At 35.0% G+C, this 19464-nt stretch overlaps 2 protein-coding genes across 2 annotated transcripts; both read left to right on the forward strand.

Annotated features, from left to right (window-relative positions):
- The first annotated feature begins 4647 nt into the window (after window positions 1-4647).
- Window positions 4648-4869, forward strand: LOC133061489 (HIG1 domain family member 1A, mitochondrial-like). The gene has a single exon (XM_061149498.1). It carries the CDS (start codon window positions 4648-4650, stop codon window positions 4867-4869), a length of 222 nt encoding a protein of 73 aa, XP_061005481.1.
- Window positions 4870-8954: 4085 nt separating this feature from the next.
- Window positions 8955-9841, forward strand: LOC133061491 (mitochondrial fission factor). The gene has a single exon (XM_061149499.1). It carries the CDS (start codon window positions 9125-9127, stop codon window positions 9779-9781), a length of 657 nt encoding a protein of 218 aa, XP_061005482.1. The 5' UTR covers window positions 8955-9124; the 3' UTR covers window positions 9782-9841.
- Window positions 9842-19464: the final 9623 nt, after the last annotated feature.

A 19464-nucleotide genomic window follows, 5' to 3' on the forward strand; every position in this document is an offset into this window, starting at 1 on the left:
TAAAGAGCATTCTTGGCAAGGAGAACAGCCAGTGCAAAAATTATGGTATATTTTACGAACATAAACAGTCATGTGTAATGAATGTAGAGGAGAATGCCATGAAATGAGGTTTGGACTGATATAGTAAACAACACCTTACTGAGGTTTGTAAGTCACTTAGTGTGTATTGGTTTCCTAGGATTTCTGTTACAAATTACCACACATTTGGTGGCTAAAAATATATATAAATTTATTTTTTGACAGTTCTAACAGATGGAAATCTGAAATCAAGATGTCTGCAGAACCACACTCCCTCTAAGGATGTTAAGAAAGCATTCATCCTTCCTACCTTTTGGTGATTGCTGGAGTTCCTTTGCATTCCTTGACTTGTGATTGTCTTCCAGTCCGCTTGCATCATCAGCTCACCTTCTCCTATGACTCCTTGTGCCCCAAATCTTTTCTTATAATGCCAGTCATTGCATTAAAATCTGCTCTAAATCCAGAAGGGTCTTATTTGAAAATTTTAGCTTAATTACATCTGAAAATACCTATTTTCAAAAAGATCATACTTACAGATAGAGGGAGTTAGGGCTTGTGCATATCTTTTGGGGGGCCACACCTTAACCTACTACACTAAGAGTTCCAAGTTATTCTGAATAATATGAGTAGCCACTGAAAATGTATAAGCAAGAAACTAAAATTTATAAGCAGGAAACTATCAATATAGATTTAATAAAAATAGCTCTTTTTTTCCATTTATTTTTATTAGTTGGAGGCTAATTATTTTACAATATTGTAGTGGTTTTTGTCATACATTGACATGAATCAACCATGAATTTACATGTATTCCCCATCCCGATCCTCCCTCCCACCTCCCTCTCTACCTGATTCCTCTGGGTCTTCCCAGTGCACCATGCCAGAGCACTTGTCTCATGCATCCAGCCTGGGCTGGTGTTTCACCCTAGATAATATACATATTTGATGCTGCTCTTTTAACTGCTATGTAGGAAAAAGTGGTACTAGAAAAAGCAAGAGAAGAATCTGTTTAGGGAGCTGTTTTCACAGTTTAGATGAGCAACTACAATGGCCAGTGGCTCAAACTAGAGTATTACCAGTGGAGTTAAAGAAAAAGTATACAGATTCAAGATATATTCTGAAGGTAAAATAATTAGTATTTAGCAGTGGATACTATAGTCCATGTGTCAAGGTAAGGAATAAGAATAAAAGATGATTATCACATTTCTGATTTGAACATCTCAGTGAAACACTAACTGAAATGGAGATAACAGGTTTATCATTTTACTTTAGAGCCAATAATAGAATATAAAATTAATGTAATTTTATTTACCAGAATTAGTTAGCTAAATATTGGACCAAATTAGATCCAACTTTCTAGATGAGTAATATGTAATTTTTAAAAAGAAAATATACAACTCTAATGGATATTTGCATTAAAGCAGAATGACGTTCCTAATTGACAAATAGGGATTGGACAAAATAGGAATCATATTTAATTCAATTATTTAGATATTTAATTCATAAAGAAAAGTGGGTTATTTCTTAGAACATAACTGGGTGGTCAAATTCTATTGATGTTTAATGTTTTGAGGAAGCTAATGTCCTCTTTAAGGCAACCACAGTGGGCTTTATGTAGCTTTCATGAGATAATAAATACAAACTCACATGCAAGTTGCAGCCAAAGAAAACATTAAGTGAATGAAAATTTCTACTCTCAACACACTGTGTGTCAACCACCCCAGTAAATGAGCCAGTGAGAACCTATCATCACCTAGAATTCTTGCTTTCCTCCAAGGGACTTATTCAAAACAAGCTTTTCCAACTTCCTCCTTTTCTCCATAAAATAAAGTTCCTCTTTGATGGACTTGCCTACAGCTTTTTCTATAGCCTGCTTGTCCCAAATTGAAATACTTTCCCAAATGAGCCCATTTTTCTGATAAAAAAATAAATAAATAAAAAACCCACAGTGGCCATGAAAACTAAAGATATACTTTCAGTAATATTTCACTATTCATAATATGTTAAATATTTACATTTATGGATAATAGTTCTTAATTATCTTTAATAAAAGCATGGGTTTAGAAAGCCCTATAGCAAATCCATTAACATAGATTATTTTAGGTAAGTTTCTTATTAAAAGCCCCAGTCCATCTTAAAGGGAGGCTTGGAGACTAACAGATTAGAACTAAAATATGAACAGAATACAGCTATCAAAGTACAAGTAATACCATCACCTCCTTAGCTATAAAATTAAGATATTCTTGATGCTTATCTTAGGTCATGTTCCCTTGAAGCAGAGTTTGGTATGAAAATTCAGATGTGAAAATTTATATTTTACTTCCTGATACTCACTTTCATTAAAACTGTGTCTCTGGCTTCCATATATTCTGGATATTTTAATCATAATGGACTACCAAACTCTTTCAGAATTGCCTCTCTTTTGTAGGAGTACACTTTACCCTCTTTAGAACCCTCTTAATTTTATAAAGTAGCTTTTTCATGTACCATTGTTCAACATTTAGCTTGTCACAAGGAATTCACTGATAATTTTTTTTTAAAGTTAGGACTTCCATGGTAGTCCAGTGGTTAAGAATTAGCCTGCCAGTTGAGAGGACATGGATTGGATCCCTGCTGTAAGATTCCACATGCCTGCAGGGTGGCTAAGCCAGTGCACCACAACTGAGCCAATGCTCTAGAACCCTTGAGCAACAGCTACTAAAACCTGCGGGCCTAGAGCCTGTGCTCTACAAGAGAAGCCACAGCAATGAGAAGCCCACACACCACAAGCAGAGAGTAGCCCCTGCTCACTAAACTGAAGAAAACTCACATAGCAACCAAGACACAGGTCAGCCAAAAATAAATATACTTTTTTTTAATTCAAAAAAACTTTATATATACTATTGAATATTTATACTATTTTTATTCAAATCTTAGCTTTTCTTAGCATATTTTTCCTATTGAGTATTGAAATACTTTCAACAATTGTCAACAAGACTTTGTCAGAAAACCAAATATCGGTAGTGATAAAGGAATGTGAAATATGTTAGCAAGAAAAAAGTTGGATAATGCTAATGAAATAAACACATAATTGCAATAACCTCTTTTGTATAACATTTATGTACTAGACTGTATTATACTATAAAAATGTATAACATTATGAGGAACAGTTTTGGTTTTTAAAACTGAGACATACAGTGGCAAACATATGTAATACTCCCATTACTAATTTAAGTTCAGAAGCTGAGGCAGTGTCATGTGTTTTTCACTTGCCATAAAACACTAGTATCTCCTCTTGTCTGCACTTACTACCTTCTGTGATCCATGACTTAGCACTTCTTTCTGAATATCTAATTATGTATATACTGTAGACACTCAATTTACTTTTTGGAATCCCAACTTGACTGGAATCAGGAGATGGTTCTAGGAACTTAATTATGAAGTATGTCTTAGAGTTGGTGGCTGCATCATTCTATCTTCGCAGATACTTTTCTAAACTTTGTAGATGAAACTAGGAATTTAAGGTATAAACAAGGAACCTCCCTTGCCAGGTAGCCCACTGGAAGTTTATGAAACCAGATTTTCAATTAATTGTAAATGGACAGGATGGACTACAGCAAGAGGGAAGATAAAGCTAATGAAAACTCAATAATAGTTTAAGACTGATATATTATTTAAATAAACATTAAAATATGTTATGGTTTCTCTGAAAACATGAAAAAACAAAAATAATGATGTGCCAAATATGAATGTTATCAGAAATCAACACAGCAGACCTAATATAAATAGTCAAAACTTTCTTGAACACAGAACACAGAAAGCAAGTTTCTTTGCTTTTAGAAATCCACTGGATTCATTCCACTGGTCAAGATAAAGAATATGTCAATCATTTTGCTCTTCAAACATGCCTCTTCTCTTAGTTCTTCCATACAGTTCAATTTATACTATCCTCTGAAAGTTATATGCGTCATTTGTCTCCTCAGCCTTCCTTGAGCACATGTATACATCTCATTTTCATCTTTACAAAGTGGTAAAGCTGATTGCATATGCTGTTTTTTTTTTTTCAATCCTAAGTAGTTTTTGTACAAAATATACCAAATATAGTCTTCATTAATGATGTAGGTGAAACAAAATTTTGCCTTTAACCTCTTGGAAGTTAAACCCCTTTAACCTTTTTCCAGATGTGCCTGAGAATTAAATTGACATAAAACAGATAGATTAAAACCCCCTGATACTGGTAAAGCCTAAAGACAGTAAGAGAAGGGGATGACAATGGATGAGATGGTTGGATGGCATCACCGACTCAATGGACATGAGTTTGAGCAAGCTCTGGGAGATGGTAAATGACAGGGATCACAAAGAGTCGGACATGACTGAGAGACAGAACAACAACAAAAAATAGATTTAACGAGAGAAAAGCATACATATTTATGTAAGTTGTGACAGAGGAGCCCTTAAAAGGAAATGAAAAAAGACCCCCCAAAATGGCAAAATCTAAATACATTTATACTAGTTTGAACAAAGAGAGACAATTGTAGAAAAGTAACTGAAATATATGGGGAGGTTAAAGGAAGATGATAATTATTTTAACAAAGTTTGAAGCCAGTAGGAACATGAAACGTCTTGTAGTTGTCTGAAGATTCTTCAATTACTATGGCAAGCGACACAGATATTTCTATTTCTTCATATAATGAAGATCAGGGATCTAAAATCATCCAAAAATCTAGAGAGGCACCATTTGCCCCTGTTAGAATGGCAATTGTTGCATATGGATTATACAGATTGAAGAACAGGGGAAATACTAAAATGTCTATTCCCCTGATCCGCATGCATGTGGCAGCCCAAGGCTTTGTTGTGACAGCAATGACTTTATGACGCAATGGCCTATTTCCTGTATCAAGAATTCTGGGCAAAACCTAAACCTTAGAAGAGGAATGCTATCTTGGTCTCGGTGGTGGTGGAGCTTGCTTAAGTTAGACATCTCATATTGAAGTTAATATGTTTATGTTGAAAATAAATTGTTTGGGTCAGACAAGAACATGGTAATTTGAATATTGGTTTCCTTTCTTGCATACTAAATTTGCATAATGACCACGTTACCGGTGACTAGTTCACTAGCTAGATCATTCAGGGGAGTCAGATCAGCACAAAAGTAACATGTCACTTTTAAATACACTTGATAATTGTACCTGTCCACCTTCTTAAACTCTCCTGTTGGAATTAAGTTCCAAAGAAGACCACATGCTAATCCTGAAAATGCTCCCAGTTGCTGCAGAATATCATATGTTTTTGATGTAATGTAGGAAGCCTATTTACCCCAGTTAATTTAACTTTCTGACTCTCTTGTAGACTGAGTACTGTTTTTTTGTTTGTTTTTGTTTTTGTTTTTTTTCCCCCCCAATTACTGAGTACTGTTTTAAGGGCTGGTTTGCTCTTGAGGAACCCTTTCAGAACACAGCATGGAATACAAATTTTTTCAACCTCCCTGAATGTCTGTGTGTTTTTAAGCCAAACCTAAAAAGCTGGTGACAGAGCCACTTTGAAGTAGTATTTATTTTAGAATCATAGTTGTGGACCTGAGAATAACTTATATTGTAGATCCCTTTTAGCTCTTCTATAATTGCAGAATTATATTTTGCTGCTGCTGCTGCTGCTAAGTCGCTTCAGTCGTGTCCGACTCTGTGTGACCCCGTAGACAGCAGCCCACGAGGCTCCTCTGTCCATGGGATTTTCCAGGCAAGAGTCCTGGAGTGGGCTGTCATTGCCTTCTCCATTTGCTGCTGTTATATTAGAATAATTTTAAATGTTATTTTTAAACAAATGTATGTTTTAAGTGCTAATACAAAGGTAAATGAAAAACACTTTTAAATGTTGGCAGTAGGTTTATTTTCTCTGAAAGAATCATCAACTAAATAAAATGGCTATAATGGAAGTTATTGATGAACAAGCTGGTTTGGTCAGACCTTATACAAACTTTTGGTATATCACAGAATGCTTTGCTGTACTTGTGAAATTCTCTTGTCTAATCTGAATTTACATTCCATGGTGATAACATAGTAAATGTAGTGTTATTAAAGTAAGTGAACCCATAAAAAAAAAAAGAATTGTTTTAACAAAGTCTTTTTATTCTCTGCAGAATTCTTATTTTCTCTCAGCTTTGATTCCCAGTCGAAAAATATATCTTTTCTCCTAGTACATGGAACACATCTTTCACATGGGAGTTTTTAATCTCTTGTTTCAGGAAGAAAAGGATATTTGAATGCTCACTCTTCTTGTATCTACTGTTTTTAGTGCCTTTAGCTCAAAATAATTCTTATGCCAAAGTGACATATTTTGAGGTGGGATATTCTTCTACCCTTCAATGTCATACAATATAGTAAACTTTGGTTGATTGAATATGATAATCTCATAACAAGCTCAATGTCTTACTCTCTAAATTAGTTGGATAAAATAGAGACACCTTAACACATAGGTCTGTTTATACCACTGTAATAGAATCAAAGAATTATTTTACTAAAGCCTTTTTCCCCTGGCAGATAATGAAAACTTGTAGCTATTTTTCCAAACAAACCCCTCTACACATCATTTACTTTCTCAGATGCAAAGTTGACATCACTATTAAACAGCTGTACAGTGAAGCAATATGTTTTAAATTACTTACAGCACTGTTAGAAACTTGGATCATCATTCCTAGTAGCTGTCTGCACAGTAACCAGCTATCCTGTGCAGGCAGACAGCCTTGTTACAATTAATGAGTTTGAACCTTCCAGCAATTGCTTCAGCCATTATATCTCATTCTTAAGAGAGTCTCTATAAAATACCATGTTCTTGAAGTTCAGAAACATTTGAAAATTCTTTATGGAGTGCTAGTAAATCCTTTGTTTAAAAAACAACAAACAAACAAACAAAAAAAAAAACGAGAGAAGAAAAAAGAGAAAAAAGTAAAAAAAAAAAATTCACATAGGTGCAATTTTGGATCCTTATAGATAGAAAACACCCTGACTGACTTGTGGTATTTTTTGAATGATTAAAAAAACAGACTGCATGTTATTGATAAACTAAGGCTAATTCAAAGGTTGAAAAGTCCTTTCTAGTAAGTGATGTTTTATTTGATTTGTAATGATGAATTATTGATACAATAACTGAGACATTCTACTAGCATTTTTGACATGGGAAAATAATTAGCTCTGATATGCAATCTATGAACATAAATGCCCATAATGGCCAATATAGAATATTAAGCGTTCTGGGTTTAATAAATGTTCCACATAGTATAGCATATAGAAGTCATGGTAGTAAGAATATAAAAAGAAGCTTAACTTAAAATAATGGGTTATACTCATGGGCAGTCAATGGGAAAGGTTAGGGAGATTAAATTTTGTGCATAAAGGTTCTCTAAAACAGATATAGTATTTTATGAATATACATAATTTCCCTAAATGTATGTTAAAGAATATAATTTCTCTAAATATTATCTAATCCTCAGAAATTAAAAAGCATAGAAGTCTTACAAATATTAGTAATGTGATTAAGACAAGAACTGTATAATACAATTAAATTATGCTACCTTTTCTCTTATAAATAAAAAAGCCCAGTGTTAACAGTCAGCTAAAGTGAGAAAGCCAAGCAAAAGTTCACATCTCCTTACATCACAGAATTTTTAACTTAAGTAATCTGGATGGTTACATAATGTTATGGTGTTTTATTCCCTTAACATTTCTAAGAAAATATTTAACATATAACATATAAGAGGATATTTATAAAATACAAACAATTGAATATTGAAAATTATGAGAACACAATGCGATTTTAAAAGGATGTTATTGACTTGTACTTGGTTTTTAAAGGAATTTTGTAAATGAAGACAATGATAATTACAGTATGATAAACTGCATGTCTGATCTCTCTCCATTATGGCCCTGATGGTTTTGTAGTTAGTGGCATCATAATTTTCAGTACCTTTCTGTTTATATTTCTAGTAGGCTATGTGAGTTGAAATATTTAACACATTAATTATTGCACACTATCCAGTGGTGTGATGTTTAATTTATGTATCAACTTGACTGGATTAAGGGGTTCCCAGATATTTGGCTAAACATTATCATTGAGTAAGGTTTGCCAGGTGGCTCAGTGGTAAAGAATTTGCATGTCAATGCAGGAGATACAAGAGACACGGTTTTGAGGTTTCCATCTCTGGGTTGAGAAGATATCCTGGAGAAGGAAATGGCAACCCACTCCAGTGTTCTTGCCTGGGAAATCCCTTGGACAGAGGAGCCTGATGGGTTCCAGTGCCCTGGGTGGGTATTACTGAGTATTTCTGTGAGGGTGTCTTCAGATGAGATTAGCATTTGAGTCAGTAAACTGAACAGAGGAGATTGCCCTCTGTTTAGGGCATTGCCCTCTGTTCAGGAGATTGTAGGTGAGAAACGTTTAGTTGATTGAGGGCCTGAATAGAACAAAAAGCAGAGGAAAGGAAAATTTGCTCTTTTCTTGATAGCTTAAGTTAGACATTGGTTTTTCTCCTGCACTTGGACTGGGACCTACACAACAGTTCTCTTTGATTTTCAAGCCTCAAACTTGAACTATCACTCCAGGTTTGCTGAGTAGACTTTGCAAACAACCTAATTGGCATTTGGGCAGGAAATTTCAAGTTCTCTGTATTCAGAGTATGACCAAGCCTGAGATTTTTCTTTTACTTTTCTTTTTCCTTTTTTTTTATGGAGGGAAATAGTCAGAAGAAGGATTTTCTCAATAAATAAACAGAAACAAGTCAATCACAAAGAAAATTATTTTTATGTTTGATCAAATAAAACTAAAATATTTCTGTATATTTAAAACCTCAACAATAAGATAATTTCCAAAGACAAACTTAGAAAACTAAGTTAAATATGACAAAAGTACAAATGCTTTAACAAAAATTTGAGGAGATAATTTCATTTAAAGATGAAAATGAGGGGGACCCTCCAGCGGGCCCAGGGGGACAAAAGTGGCCCTAAATCCAGCACGTGCGTACTGAGGCAAGTTAATGGATTTAATATGAAGCACAGAAGCAGATAATGCCAAAAAGCAAGCAGTAATTGGTACACATTTAGTGAGTGGGGCCGCCTTTCCTTCTCCCACTGCTGCTGAGATGGCGGAAATTAGTCGAATTCAGTATGAAATGGAATACACCGAAGGTATTAGTCAGCGAATGAGGGTCCCGGAAAAATTAAAGGTAGCACCACCAAACGCTGACCTGGAGCAAGGATTTCAAGAAGGAGTTTCAAACGCTAGTGTGATCATGCAAGTTCCAGAGAGAATTGTGGTAGCAGGAAATAATGAAGACATTCCATTTTCAAGACCAGCAGATCTTGACCTTATACAGTCAACTCCCTTTAAGCCTCTGGCTCTAAAAACACCACCTCGTGTGCTTACACTGAGTGAAAGGCCGCTAGATTTTCTGGATTTAGAAAGACCTGCTCCAACCCCTCAAAACGAAGAAATCCGTGCAGTTGGCAGGCTAAAAAGAGAACGCTCTATGAGTGAAAATGCTGTTCGCCAAAATGGACAGCTGGTCAAAACTGACTCCATGTATGGCATTTCAAATATAGATGCAATGATTGAAGGAACTTCAGAAGACATGACAGTTGTAGATGCAGCTTCATTAAGACGACAGATAATCAAACTAAATAGACGTCTGCAACTTCTGGAAGAGGAGAACAAAGAACGGGCTAAAAGAGAAATGGTCATGTATTCAATTACTGTAGCATTCTGGCTGCTTAATAGCTGGCTCTGGTTTCGCCGCTAGAGGTAACCTCAGCTCTCAGAAATATTGTCTCAACAGCTGGAAATATAAAGAATTTGCAAACTTAAAAAAAAATAAAAATAAAAAATAAAGATGAAAATGAATAAAATGTGTATGAGTTAACCCTAACTAATAAACAGCTGAAAATTATGGTGGCTCAGACAGTTAAGAATCTTCCTGCAAATACAGGAGACCCAGGTTTGATTCCTGTGTTGGAAATATCCCCTGGAAAAGGAAATGGTAATCCACTCTAGTATTCTTGCCTTGAGAATCCTTTGGACAGAGGAGTCCATGGGGTCACAAAGAGTCAGACACAACTGAGTGACTAACACACACACACACACAATTTTATGTCTATTTTCAATTCTCAATACCAAAAAATAGTATACTTCAGTACAGAAAGATGATCACCTTATGTTACTGGTTATAATGTAAATGACAACTTTTTAGGAAGGTGACTAGATAAGATAAATCAGAAGTCTTGAAAAATTAAAAGCACTCTGATTTTATATCTCCATTTTCAGGAATATTTCAAAAGAAAATTCATGCACATGAATAAAGATTTATGCAATGGTTGTTCATCACATCATAGTAAAAAAAGCAGGAACAATGTAAGTGCCCAGTAAGAATGATGGCTGGGTGAGATTATTTAATATAAATGTTTTAAAATTAGTTAATCCTTGATAAATCAGTAAGTGTTTGGTGATATTTAGTCATCTGTCTGCAGTACAGATTTTTTGCACATCAAAAATTTAAAATAAATTTTTGCCTCCATCAATATGAAGTCATTCATACTCTTATTTTGCAAATGAAAAAAAGTCATTTTTCATTATTTTTTCTCATGTAATTTTAATATTGTATAAAAATAATCTGAAATAAAGATATTGAATAAATTTAAAATATAACTTTTTTTTAATGCAATATAACACAAAATTAGCATGCTTAAATAGATTTGGTCTGCTGTTAAGGCTTTCCCTAAATATCACATAGTCTGCCAAATCAAGACAGATGACATTGTGACCATCCGTTTTGCAAACTTGACTGTATTTGACCAGAAATTAGATCTTAAGTGCTAATAAATATATGTGCTTCTCTCCTGTTTCTGAAAATACATAGGATAAATATGCTAGCCAAATGGTATCCTGTATATTCAGCCCTATTGGAAGTGGATTGCACTTCTGAATATGAAATTCTAATGTAATTTAGCAAAACAAAAACATATTACCTGCTGACAAACTTTATAGAAAAATATTTTAATTCAAACTTAGTATTATTACCATTATATTGACAATGGAATTATAAGCATACCTCAGGGAGATCATGGTTTAGTTCCAGACCATTCCAAAAATGTATATTGCAATAGAGAGTCACATGAATTTGGAGGTTTCTAAGAGCATAAAAGGGCTTCCCAGGTGGCTCAGAGCTTAAAAGCGTCTGTCTCAAACGTGGGAGACCCGGGTTCGATCCCTGGGTTGGGAAGATCCCCTGGAGAAGGAAATGGTAACCCACTCCAGTATTCTTGCCTGGAGAATCCCATGGACGGAGGAAACTGGTAGTCCACGGGGTCGCAAAGAGTCAGACACGACTGAGCGACCTCACTCACTCACCAAGAGCATAAAAATGTTATGTTTATACTAACTGTAGTCTATGAAGTGTGCAATAGCATTATATCTAAAAATTTTACATTTGTTGTTGTTATTTAGTTGCTAAGTTTTGTCAGACTGTTTTATGAACCTATGGAACCTATGGACTCCAAGGAGCCTGGCAGACTACAGTCCATGGGCCTCAAAGTATCAAACACGACTGAGTGACTAAGCACGCATGACTGATCAGGGGGATGGCTGCTAAAGGTTACGGTGGTTGTGAAAATTTCCTAATAAGAAAACAATTGAAGTCCGCTGTATCGATTGACTCTTCCTTTCACCGATGATTTATCTGTAACATGCAATGCTCCTTGACAGCATTTTACTCACAGTAGAACTTCTTTCAAAATTGAACTGTCTCACACTCTGCCACTGCTTTATCAACTAAGTTCTTGTAATAATCTAAAACCTTTGCTATCATTTCAACAATCTTCACACCATCTTCACTCAAAGTAAATTCCATCTCAAGAAGCCATTTTTTTGCTCATCCATAAGAGACAACAGTAAATGTTTTATCATGAGATTGCTGCAATTTAGTTACATCTTCAGGCTCCACTCCTGATTTTGTTTTGCTTGCTATTTCTACCACATCCAAAAGGTACTTCCTCCACTGAAGTTTTGAGCCCCTAAAAATCAGCCACGAGGATTGGAATTAACCTCTTCCAAACTCCTTTTCATGTGACATTTGGCCCCTTCTCATGAATCACATAAGTTCTTAATGGAATCTATAATGGTGAGGCCTTGCCAGAGGTTTTTCAATTTACTTTACCAGATTCATCAGAGGAATCATATAGCAGCTATAGCCTTAAAAATTTCATTTCTTAAATAATACTTGAAAATCAAAATTACTCCTTGATCCATGGGCTGTAGAATAGATGTTGTGTTTTCAGGCATGAAAGCAACATTAATGTCATTGTATATTTCCATCAGTACTATTGGGTGTCCAAGAACATTGTCAACAAGCAGTAATATTTTGATACAATTTTTTTTTTCTGAGCAATAATCACAACAGTGGTATTAAGATATTCAATAAGCCATGTTATAAACAGACATGCTGCCATCAAGCTTAGTTGTTCCATTTATATAGTACTGGCAGAGGGTATTTAGTGTAATTCTTAAGAGCCCTAGAATTTGCAGAATGGTAAATGAGCACTGATTTCAACTTAAAGTTACTAGCTACACTAACCCCTAACAAGAGTTAACCTGTCGTTTGAAGTATTGAAGCCGAGCATTGACTTCTCCTCTCTGTGAAAATCCTAAATGCCTTCTTCTTCCAATAGGAGGCTATTGTGTCCAAATTGAAAATATGTTTTTTTCATATAACTACCTTCATTAATTATCTTGGTTAGATCTTCTCTAAAATTTGCTGCAGTTTCTGCATCAGTATTTGCTGTTTTGCCTAATATCCTCTTAGGTTATGGAGATGCCCTCTTTCCTTCAAATTTATGAACTAACCTCTGCTACTTGAAACATTTGTCCTGCAGTTTCCTCACTTCTCTCAGACGTCACAGAATTAAAGAGAGTTAGGGCCTTCTCTGTATTAGATTTTGATTTAGAGAAATGTTGTGGCTGGTTTAGTCTTTTCTCTGGATCAGTGAAACTTCTCCATATCAGCAATAAGGCTGTTGCAGTTTCTCATCATTCATGTGTTCACTTTTAATTTCCTTTGCATTAACAACATGGCTGTTTAGCACAAGAAACCTAGATTTTGGTCTGTTTAGGCTTTTGACATGTCTTCTTCACTAAACATTTCTAACTTTTGGTTTAAAATGAGAGAAGTACACTCTTCCTTTCATTCAAACACTTAAAGACCATTGTAGGGTTATTAGTTGACTAATTTCAATATTGTAGTGTTTCAGAGAATAGGGAGGCCCAAGGAAAGAGAGAGAGATAGGGAAATGGCCAGTCATTGGAGCAATCAGAACACACACAACATACAAAGTTAAGTTCTCTGTATGGATGTAGTTTGCCCTCAAAATATTTTCATAGTAACATCAATGATAACTCATCACATATTACTGTAACAAATATAATAATAATGAAAACCTTTGAAATGTTGCAAGAATCACCAACATTTGACACAGAGACATTAAGTGAGCAAATGTTAGAAAAATGGTGGTCATAGATTTGCTTCAGGCAGTCTTGCTACACACCTTTTGCAGTTAAAAAGCTCTACCTGCAAAGTGCAATAAAACAAGTAACATACGCCTATACTAGTAAGAACCTAATGTATTGCTATTTGACATGTATGTTTTTGGTTAGATACCAGCATAATATGCTGCTTAGCCATCAACTAAAACCATAGGTGACTTAGTGCTACTAAGTATGTCATATTTGGACTTGTTCTGATCAAAATTTTTGCAAAATAAATGTAAAGATCACACCAACAGTGTAAGAGGGTTCCCTTTACTCCACACCCTCTCCAGCATTTATTGCTTGTAACTCTATGGCTGATTCATATCAATGTATGACAAAACCCACTGAAATGTTGTGAAGTAATTAGCCTCCAACTAATAAAAAAATAAAAAATAAAATAAAATAAAATGTAAAGATCCATTGACACAACAGAATGTCTTTGAGCTTCTATATATTATATTAATTCCTTGTAAAACCTAAACACTGCAACTGGTTTCAAAAGTTTCAACTTATTTGTGTATAAATATGAAATGGCACAAATAGAGGTCAAGCTTTACTATTTTCCTAGATATGCACTGCTTCTATGGGTATTCTGAGTATACCAAATAGTAAGAAGATGGGGAAAATAAAGACTATCCACTGGTCAGCCACCTCAGTTCTCTATGATCATAAGACTCTGACTTAGTGGAGGGTGGAGATATAATCCAGTCATTGCCTTACTTTTAAAAAGTTATTTGGTGGCCTCTACTTTCCACTTTGGGAAGGATAACCAGCTTTTGTTATTTTCCCATCAGTTGGGAGGTGGGAAGAAAAGAGAAAAAGAGTCAAGGCAATTTTTGCATGTATATTGCAAAAAAAAAAAAAAAATCACATTACTCCAAAGGCAGATATCTTCTTTCACTTATCTCTTTACCTTAAGTGGTGAGAAGAAAAGTGATTCTTCCATCATTTTTATAATAGTGTACTCTCCCTTGTCTATCCCTGTCCTATCTGTGAGTGAATGGATAGTATTTGATTTGACCTAAGTGAATGTTCATAAAGGCTACTGGGGCAGACATGAATACAGATACTGACTTTATCTCAGAATGTCTTCTGGCCATCATTGTCTCCCTCCTGCCCAGATGTCACAAATGATGACAACATAGCAACCCTTGGATCCCTGTGGAACTCATTTTGGAATGTGGATAAATGGACTCTCTCATCTTCAAGAAGATATGACAAACTTGGGTTTACCAGATGTGAACATACCCAACACTGGTAGGTGCATAAGGAATAGAGGAAGTAAATCATTCTCTTTCTCTGTTAAAAATTTAACCAACTGACCTAAATAACTTTCTATAGCTGTGCTGTTGGCAGAAACTACTGTGGAATTCACTCTACCTGGAATCAGTCAGAACTGATATAAAAACTTATATTAAATGAGCCCTCTAAGGACAGAGGATGAGACTAATACGTGACATATCTGGGTGGTCCTTAGAGGATGTATGGTATGGAAGTGGGCTTGATGTGCTTTTGGTGGCATGCTGACTCTAGTAGTTCCCTCCTTGATGGAACTTTCACCATGCTAACACAGATCCTCTGTGTGAAGCCTGTATTATGGAATAATACAGTATTCAGGGGACAGCAAGCTTTCAGGTCCATATTTGTGTGTAAACCCCCACTGCCCGCTACATAAACCCTATATTATATATGCAGCATGTAGTACACTCATCTGAAATTTACTATTAATAAATCACTGGACTGGCAGAGTATCTCATGCATCACATGTGGCACTAGTGATTTTGGCCATGATCCCTTGAAGGATGAGTGGTGAAAGTAGAGGAAAGATTGGCAGTGTTTCCCAAGGTCAGTTTTGAGGTGACTGGCCAACTTTAGCAGTTATCCAAACTGTCAGGAGCAGTTATAAAACAGCCTTCTGTTTGTATCGGTGACTTTCTTTGCTAATCCGTTCATTCTGCAACTCAGTTGAACTTTTTTTTTTTACTAATTTAGAAGATATTTACTAGCCATATCCCTCCCTAAAAGAGGTCAAATTTTCCAAAATATGATGCTGATCATGCACTTTAAGGGGAAGAGAATCAGTACTCCTATGTTAGTTTTCTTTACCTTCCTTCACTCACAACATATGTCCAGGCAATCACAATATAAAAGCTTTATGAGACTTCATGTATGTATTCATTCAGATGGATTTATTGAGCTACTATGTGCTAGGCACAGTTCCAGGTTCTGGAGATAGAGTAGTGTCAAATCAGACAAAATTATCTGTGTGCTTAAATCTTACACATTAGAGATATAAGATAATCAATAAGATAAACAGGTAAGCTATATGTTAAATAGTGTTGTTTTATAATAATAAAATTTAATATTCTTATTAAATTTTATAATAATACAGCAGGAAATATGAAACAGAACTTAGAGAGGTTTGAATTAGATATGGTGGTCTGAAACAAGTAAGGAACACCTAGTGAAAGAGCATTCCAGTAAAGAAATGGCAAGGGAAAGGATATGCCTAAAATGATTAGTAAACAAGTTAATGGAAATAAAATGAGGAGGTTAGGAGGAAAAGTGGTAGGAGAAGAATATAGACAGGAAGTTAGGACTTTGGCTTACCTTAACAAAGTTAAGTGGGAACTTTGACTTTTCCTCTGAATAAGATGGAAAACCATTACGGGTTTTAAAAGAGACATCATATGGGAGATTTGTCAGAATCATTGATGGCTTCAGTGTTGAGAAAAACCATGACTGTTTTGGTGAAGGAGAGGAGAGAATGAGGCTTAGTCAGGAAAACCATTAATGAGGCTATTACAAGAATTCAGGTTTGAAAAGATGAACTAGGGTGTTCAGGGTGGAGTGGAGAAAAATAGTCACCTTCCAAGTGGAGTTGTCTTTAATTGAGACAGAGAAATTTCAGCAAGAGCTGGTGGATAATATGCCTATCCGCAGATCATTTTTTTTTTTTTGTATGTTACCACTGTATATATTTTATGGGAGATATGTCAAAAAGATCGAAAGATTTCAGGGTGGAGGTGCCAATGGACTACATGGCTAGAACCTGAACTTTCCCAGTAAAAGGATACAGTTAGCACCAATAAAGGTTATCTCAGAGATGATTTTATTGGTGCTAACAATTTCTGTGAGAGCTCTCACAAGGCCATACTTATACATGGAAACAATGACCATGCTAAAATCAAATTTTATGTGAATTGCTATTACATGGAATAATAGAGAAAAGAGCATGACATTTTCTAAATGTTGAAGATACACAAACATTTGTACAATATTATATAACAGGAGTAACAATTCTATATTTTGTCACCATGTAATGTGAACATAATACATTTTAGCTTTTTCAAAGTTGCCATAAAAATGTTTTACATGTAGATTTATTACAGTGAAATATGTTACTATGTGGAAATTAAGCTAGTAATCTATCAATATTTAATTTTTTTTCTCAATATCTTTAAAAAGATACCTGTTACTTTTAAATTGATATATCTAAGCAAGCTATGTTAGAATAATAAATCCAAAAAAGCTGTTTTATTAAATGCAATGTGTTTAGAAGAATGCATGCTTAACTTACAGCTTTAGTATGTTATGAACATAAAATAATTTTAAGTAAAAACAAGTATGAAATTCTTATATGACCATTATTCTAAGTACTTAAAGAAGGATGATATTGAGTTTCTACTTATGATTTACATATGATGTAAGAAATACTGTATTCTTAAAGGAGAATAAGTCAAAGTTTAGTCATAATGATGAAAGACCTTATTATGAAAATGAAGGCATAAAATAATAATAAGAAGAAGGAAAGAAAGTCCTAGCTACTGCATACATTTAAGAAGTTACTACACAATCTCTTGGGATAAATCCTCTCATGTTTTGATTATATGATAATACCAAGAATATAAGCTAAGGAAAATTAGCAACTCTAATAACCAAAAATTATATAATGATAAAGTTTGTATCACTTATTTTTTCAAAACATAAACTAAATTTATGAAAAGGTGTTTTTAAGGCCTTGTATCTAATAAATAATGCTCTGAGAATCTTTGTAACCAGGTATTACATTTAGTCTCATTCTTCCTCTTTAAAGCAATTGAGCCAACACTACCAATAAGTGTTCTATAATCAACTCATTAAAATTTACTTTAGCTTTTGATAGGTCATTCTATATCCAAGCTTTAATTAACTTTAATGTCACTTGATTTAGAAAGGTGTAGCACACATTATATCATCTAATCTACTAATATCTGGTGAGACTATCTACATGGGTCTCTGCTCAACAAGATTATGAAAATATTTTTTAAAAAATAATGACTGGAATAGAGATATAAATAAAGTGTGTTTGCTTAATAATTATCATCTGTGGTAGCATTTCTGAGCAGAGTTTAAGTAACTCTATTGAAATCACCTAACACCATTGCCATTTGGGAATATTTTTTAAATCACTGCCAAGTTCCACATGAAATGTATTTTAGCCTTTCTAGCATGAAATTTCTGTCCTTTATTGAGCCCATCTTTGCATGAAATGTTCCCTTGGTATCTCTAATTTTCTTGAAGAGATCTCTAGTCTTTCCCATTCTATTGTTTTCCTCTGTTCCTTTGCATTGATAGCTGAGGAAGGCTTTCTTATCTCTCCTTGCTATTCCTTGGAAGTCTGCATTCAGATGCTTATATCTTTCCTTTTCTCCTTTGCTTTTCACTTCTCTTCTTTTCACAGCTATTTGTAAGGCCTCCTCAGACAGCCATTTTTGCCTTTTTGCATTTCTTTTTCTTGGGGATGGTCTTGATCCCTGTCTTCTGTACAAAGTCAGGAACCTCCGACCATAATTCACCAGGCACTCTGTCCATCAGATCTAGTCCCTTAATTCTATTTCTCACTTCCACTGTATAATCATGAGGGATTTGATTTAAGACATACCTGAATGGTCTAGTGGTTTTCCCTACTTTCTCCAATTTAAGTCTGAATCTGGCAATAAGGAGTTCATGATGTGAGCCACAGTTAGCTCCTGGTCTTGTTTTTGCTGACTGTATAGAGCTTCTCCATCTTTGGCTGCAAAGAATATAATCAATCTGATTTTGGTGTTGACCATCTGGTGATGTCCATGTGTAGAGTCTTCTCTTGTGTTGTTGGAAGAGGGTGTTTGCTATGACCAGTGCATTCTCTTGGCAAAACTCTACTAACCTTTGTCCTGCTTCATTTTGTACTCCAAGGCCAAATTTGCCTGTTACTCCAGGTGTTTCTTGATCCCTCTTTTGCATTCGAGTCCAATATAATGAAAAGGACATCTTTTTTGGGTGTTAGTTCTAAAAAGTCTTATAGGTCTTCATAGAACCATACAACTTCAGCTTCTTCAGCATTACCAGTCGGAGTGGGAAACATTTCATGCAAAGATGGGCTCATAAAGGACAGAATTGGTATAGACCTAACAGAAGCAAAAGATATTAAGAAGAGATGGCAAGAATACACACAACTGTACAAAAAAGATCTTCATGACCCAGATAATCACAATGGTGTGATCACTCACCTAGAGCCAGACATCATGAAATGTTAAGTCAAGTGGGCCTTAGGAAGCATCACTATGAACAAAGCTAGTTGAGGTGATGGAATTCCAGTTAAACTATTTCAAAACCTCAAAGATGATGCTGTGAAAGTGCTGCACTCAATATGCCAGCAAACTTAGAATACTCAGCAGTGGCCACAGGACTGGAAAAGGTCAGTTTTCATTCCAATCCCAAAGAAAGGCAATGCCAAAGAATGCTCAATCTACTGCACAATTGCACTCATCTCACACACTAGTAAAGAAATGCTCAAAATTCTCCAAGCCAGTCTTCAACAGTACATGAACCATGAATTTCCAGATATTCTACCTGTTTATAAAAGGAAGAAGGACCAAACATCAA

This window comes from Dama dama, chromosome 9, assembly GCF_033118175.1.
Source record: "Dama dama isolate Ldn47 chromosome 9, ASM3311817v1, whole genome shotgun sequence".
Classification (NCBI taxonomy): domain Eukaryota; kingdom Metazoa; phylum Chordata; class Mammalia; order Artiodactyla; family Cervidae; genus Dama; species Dama dama.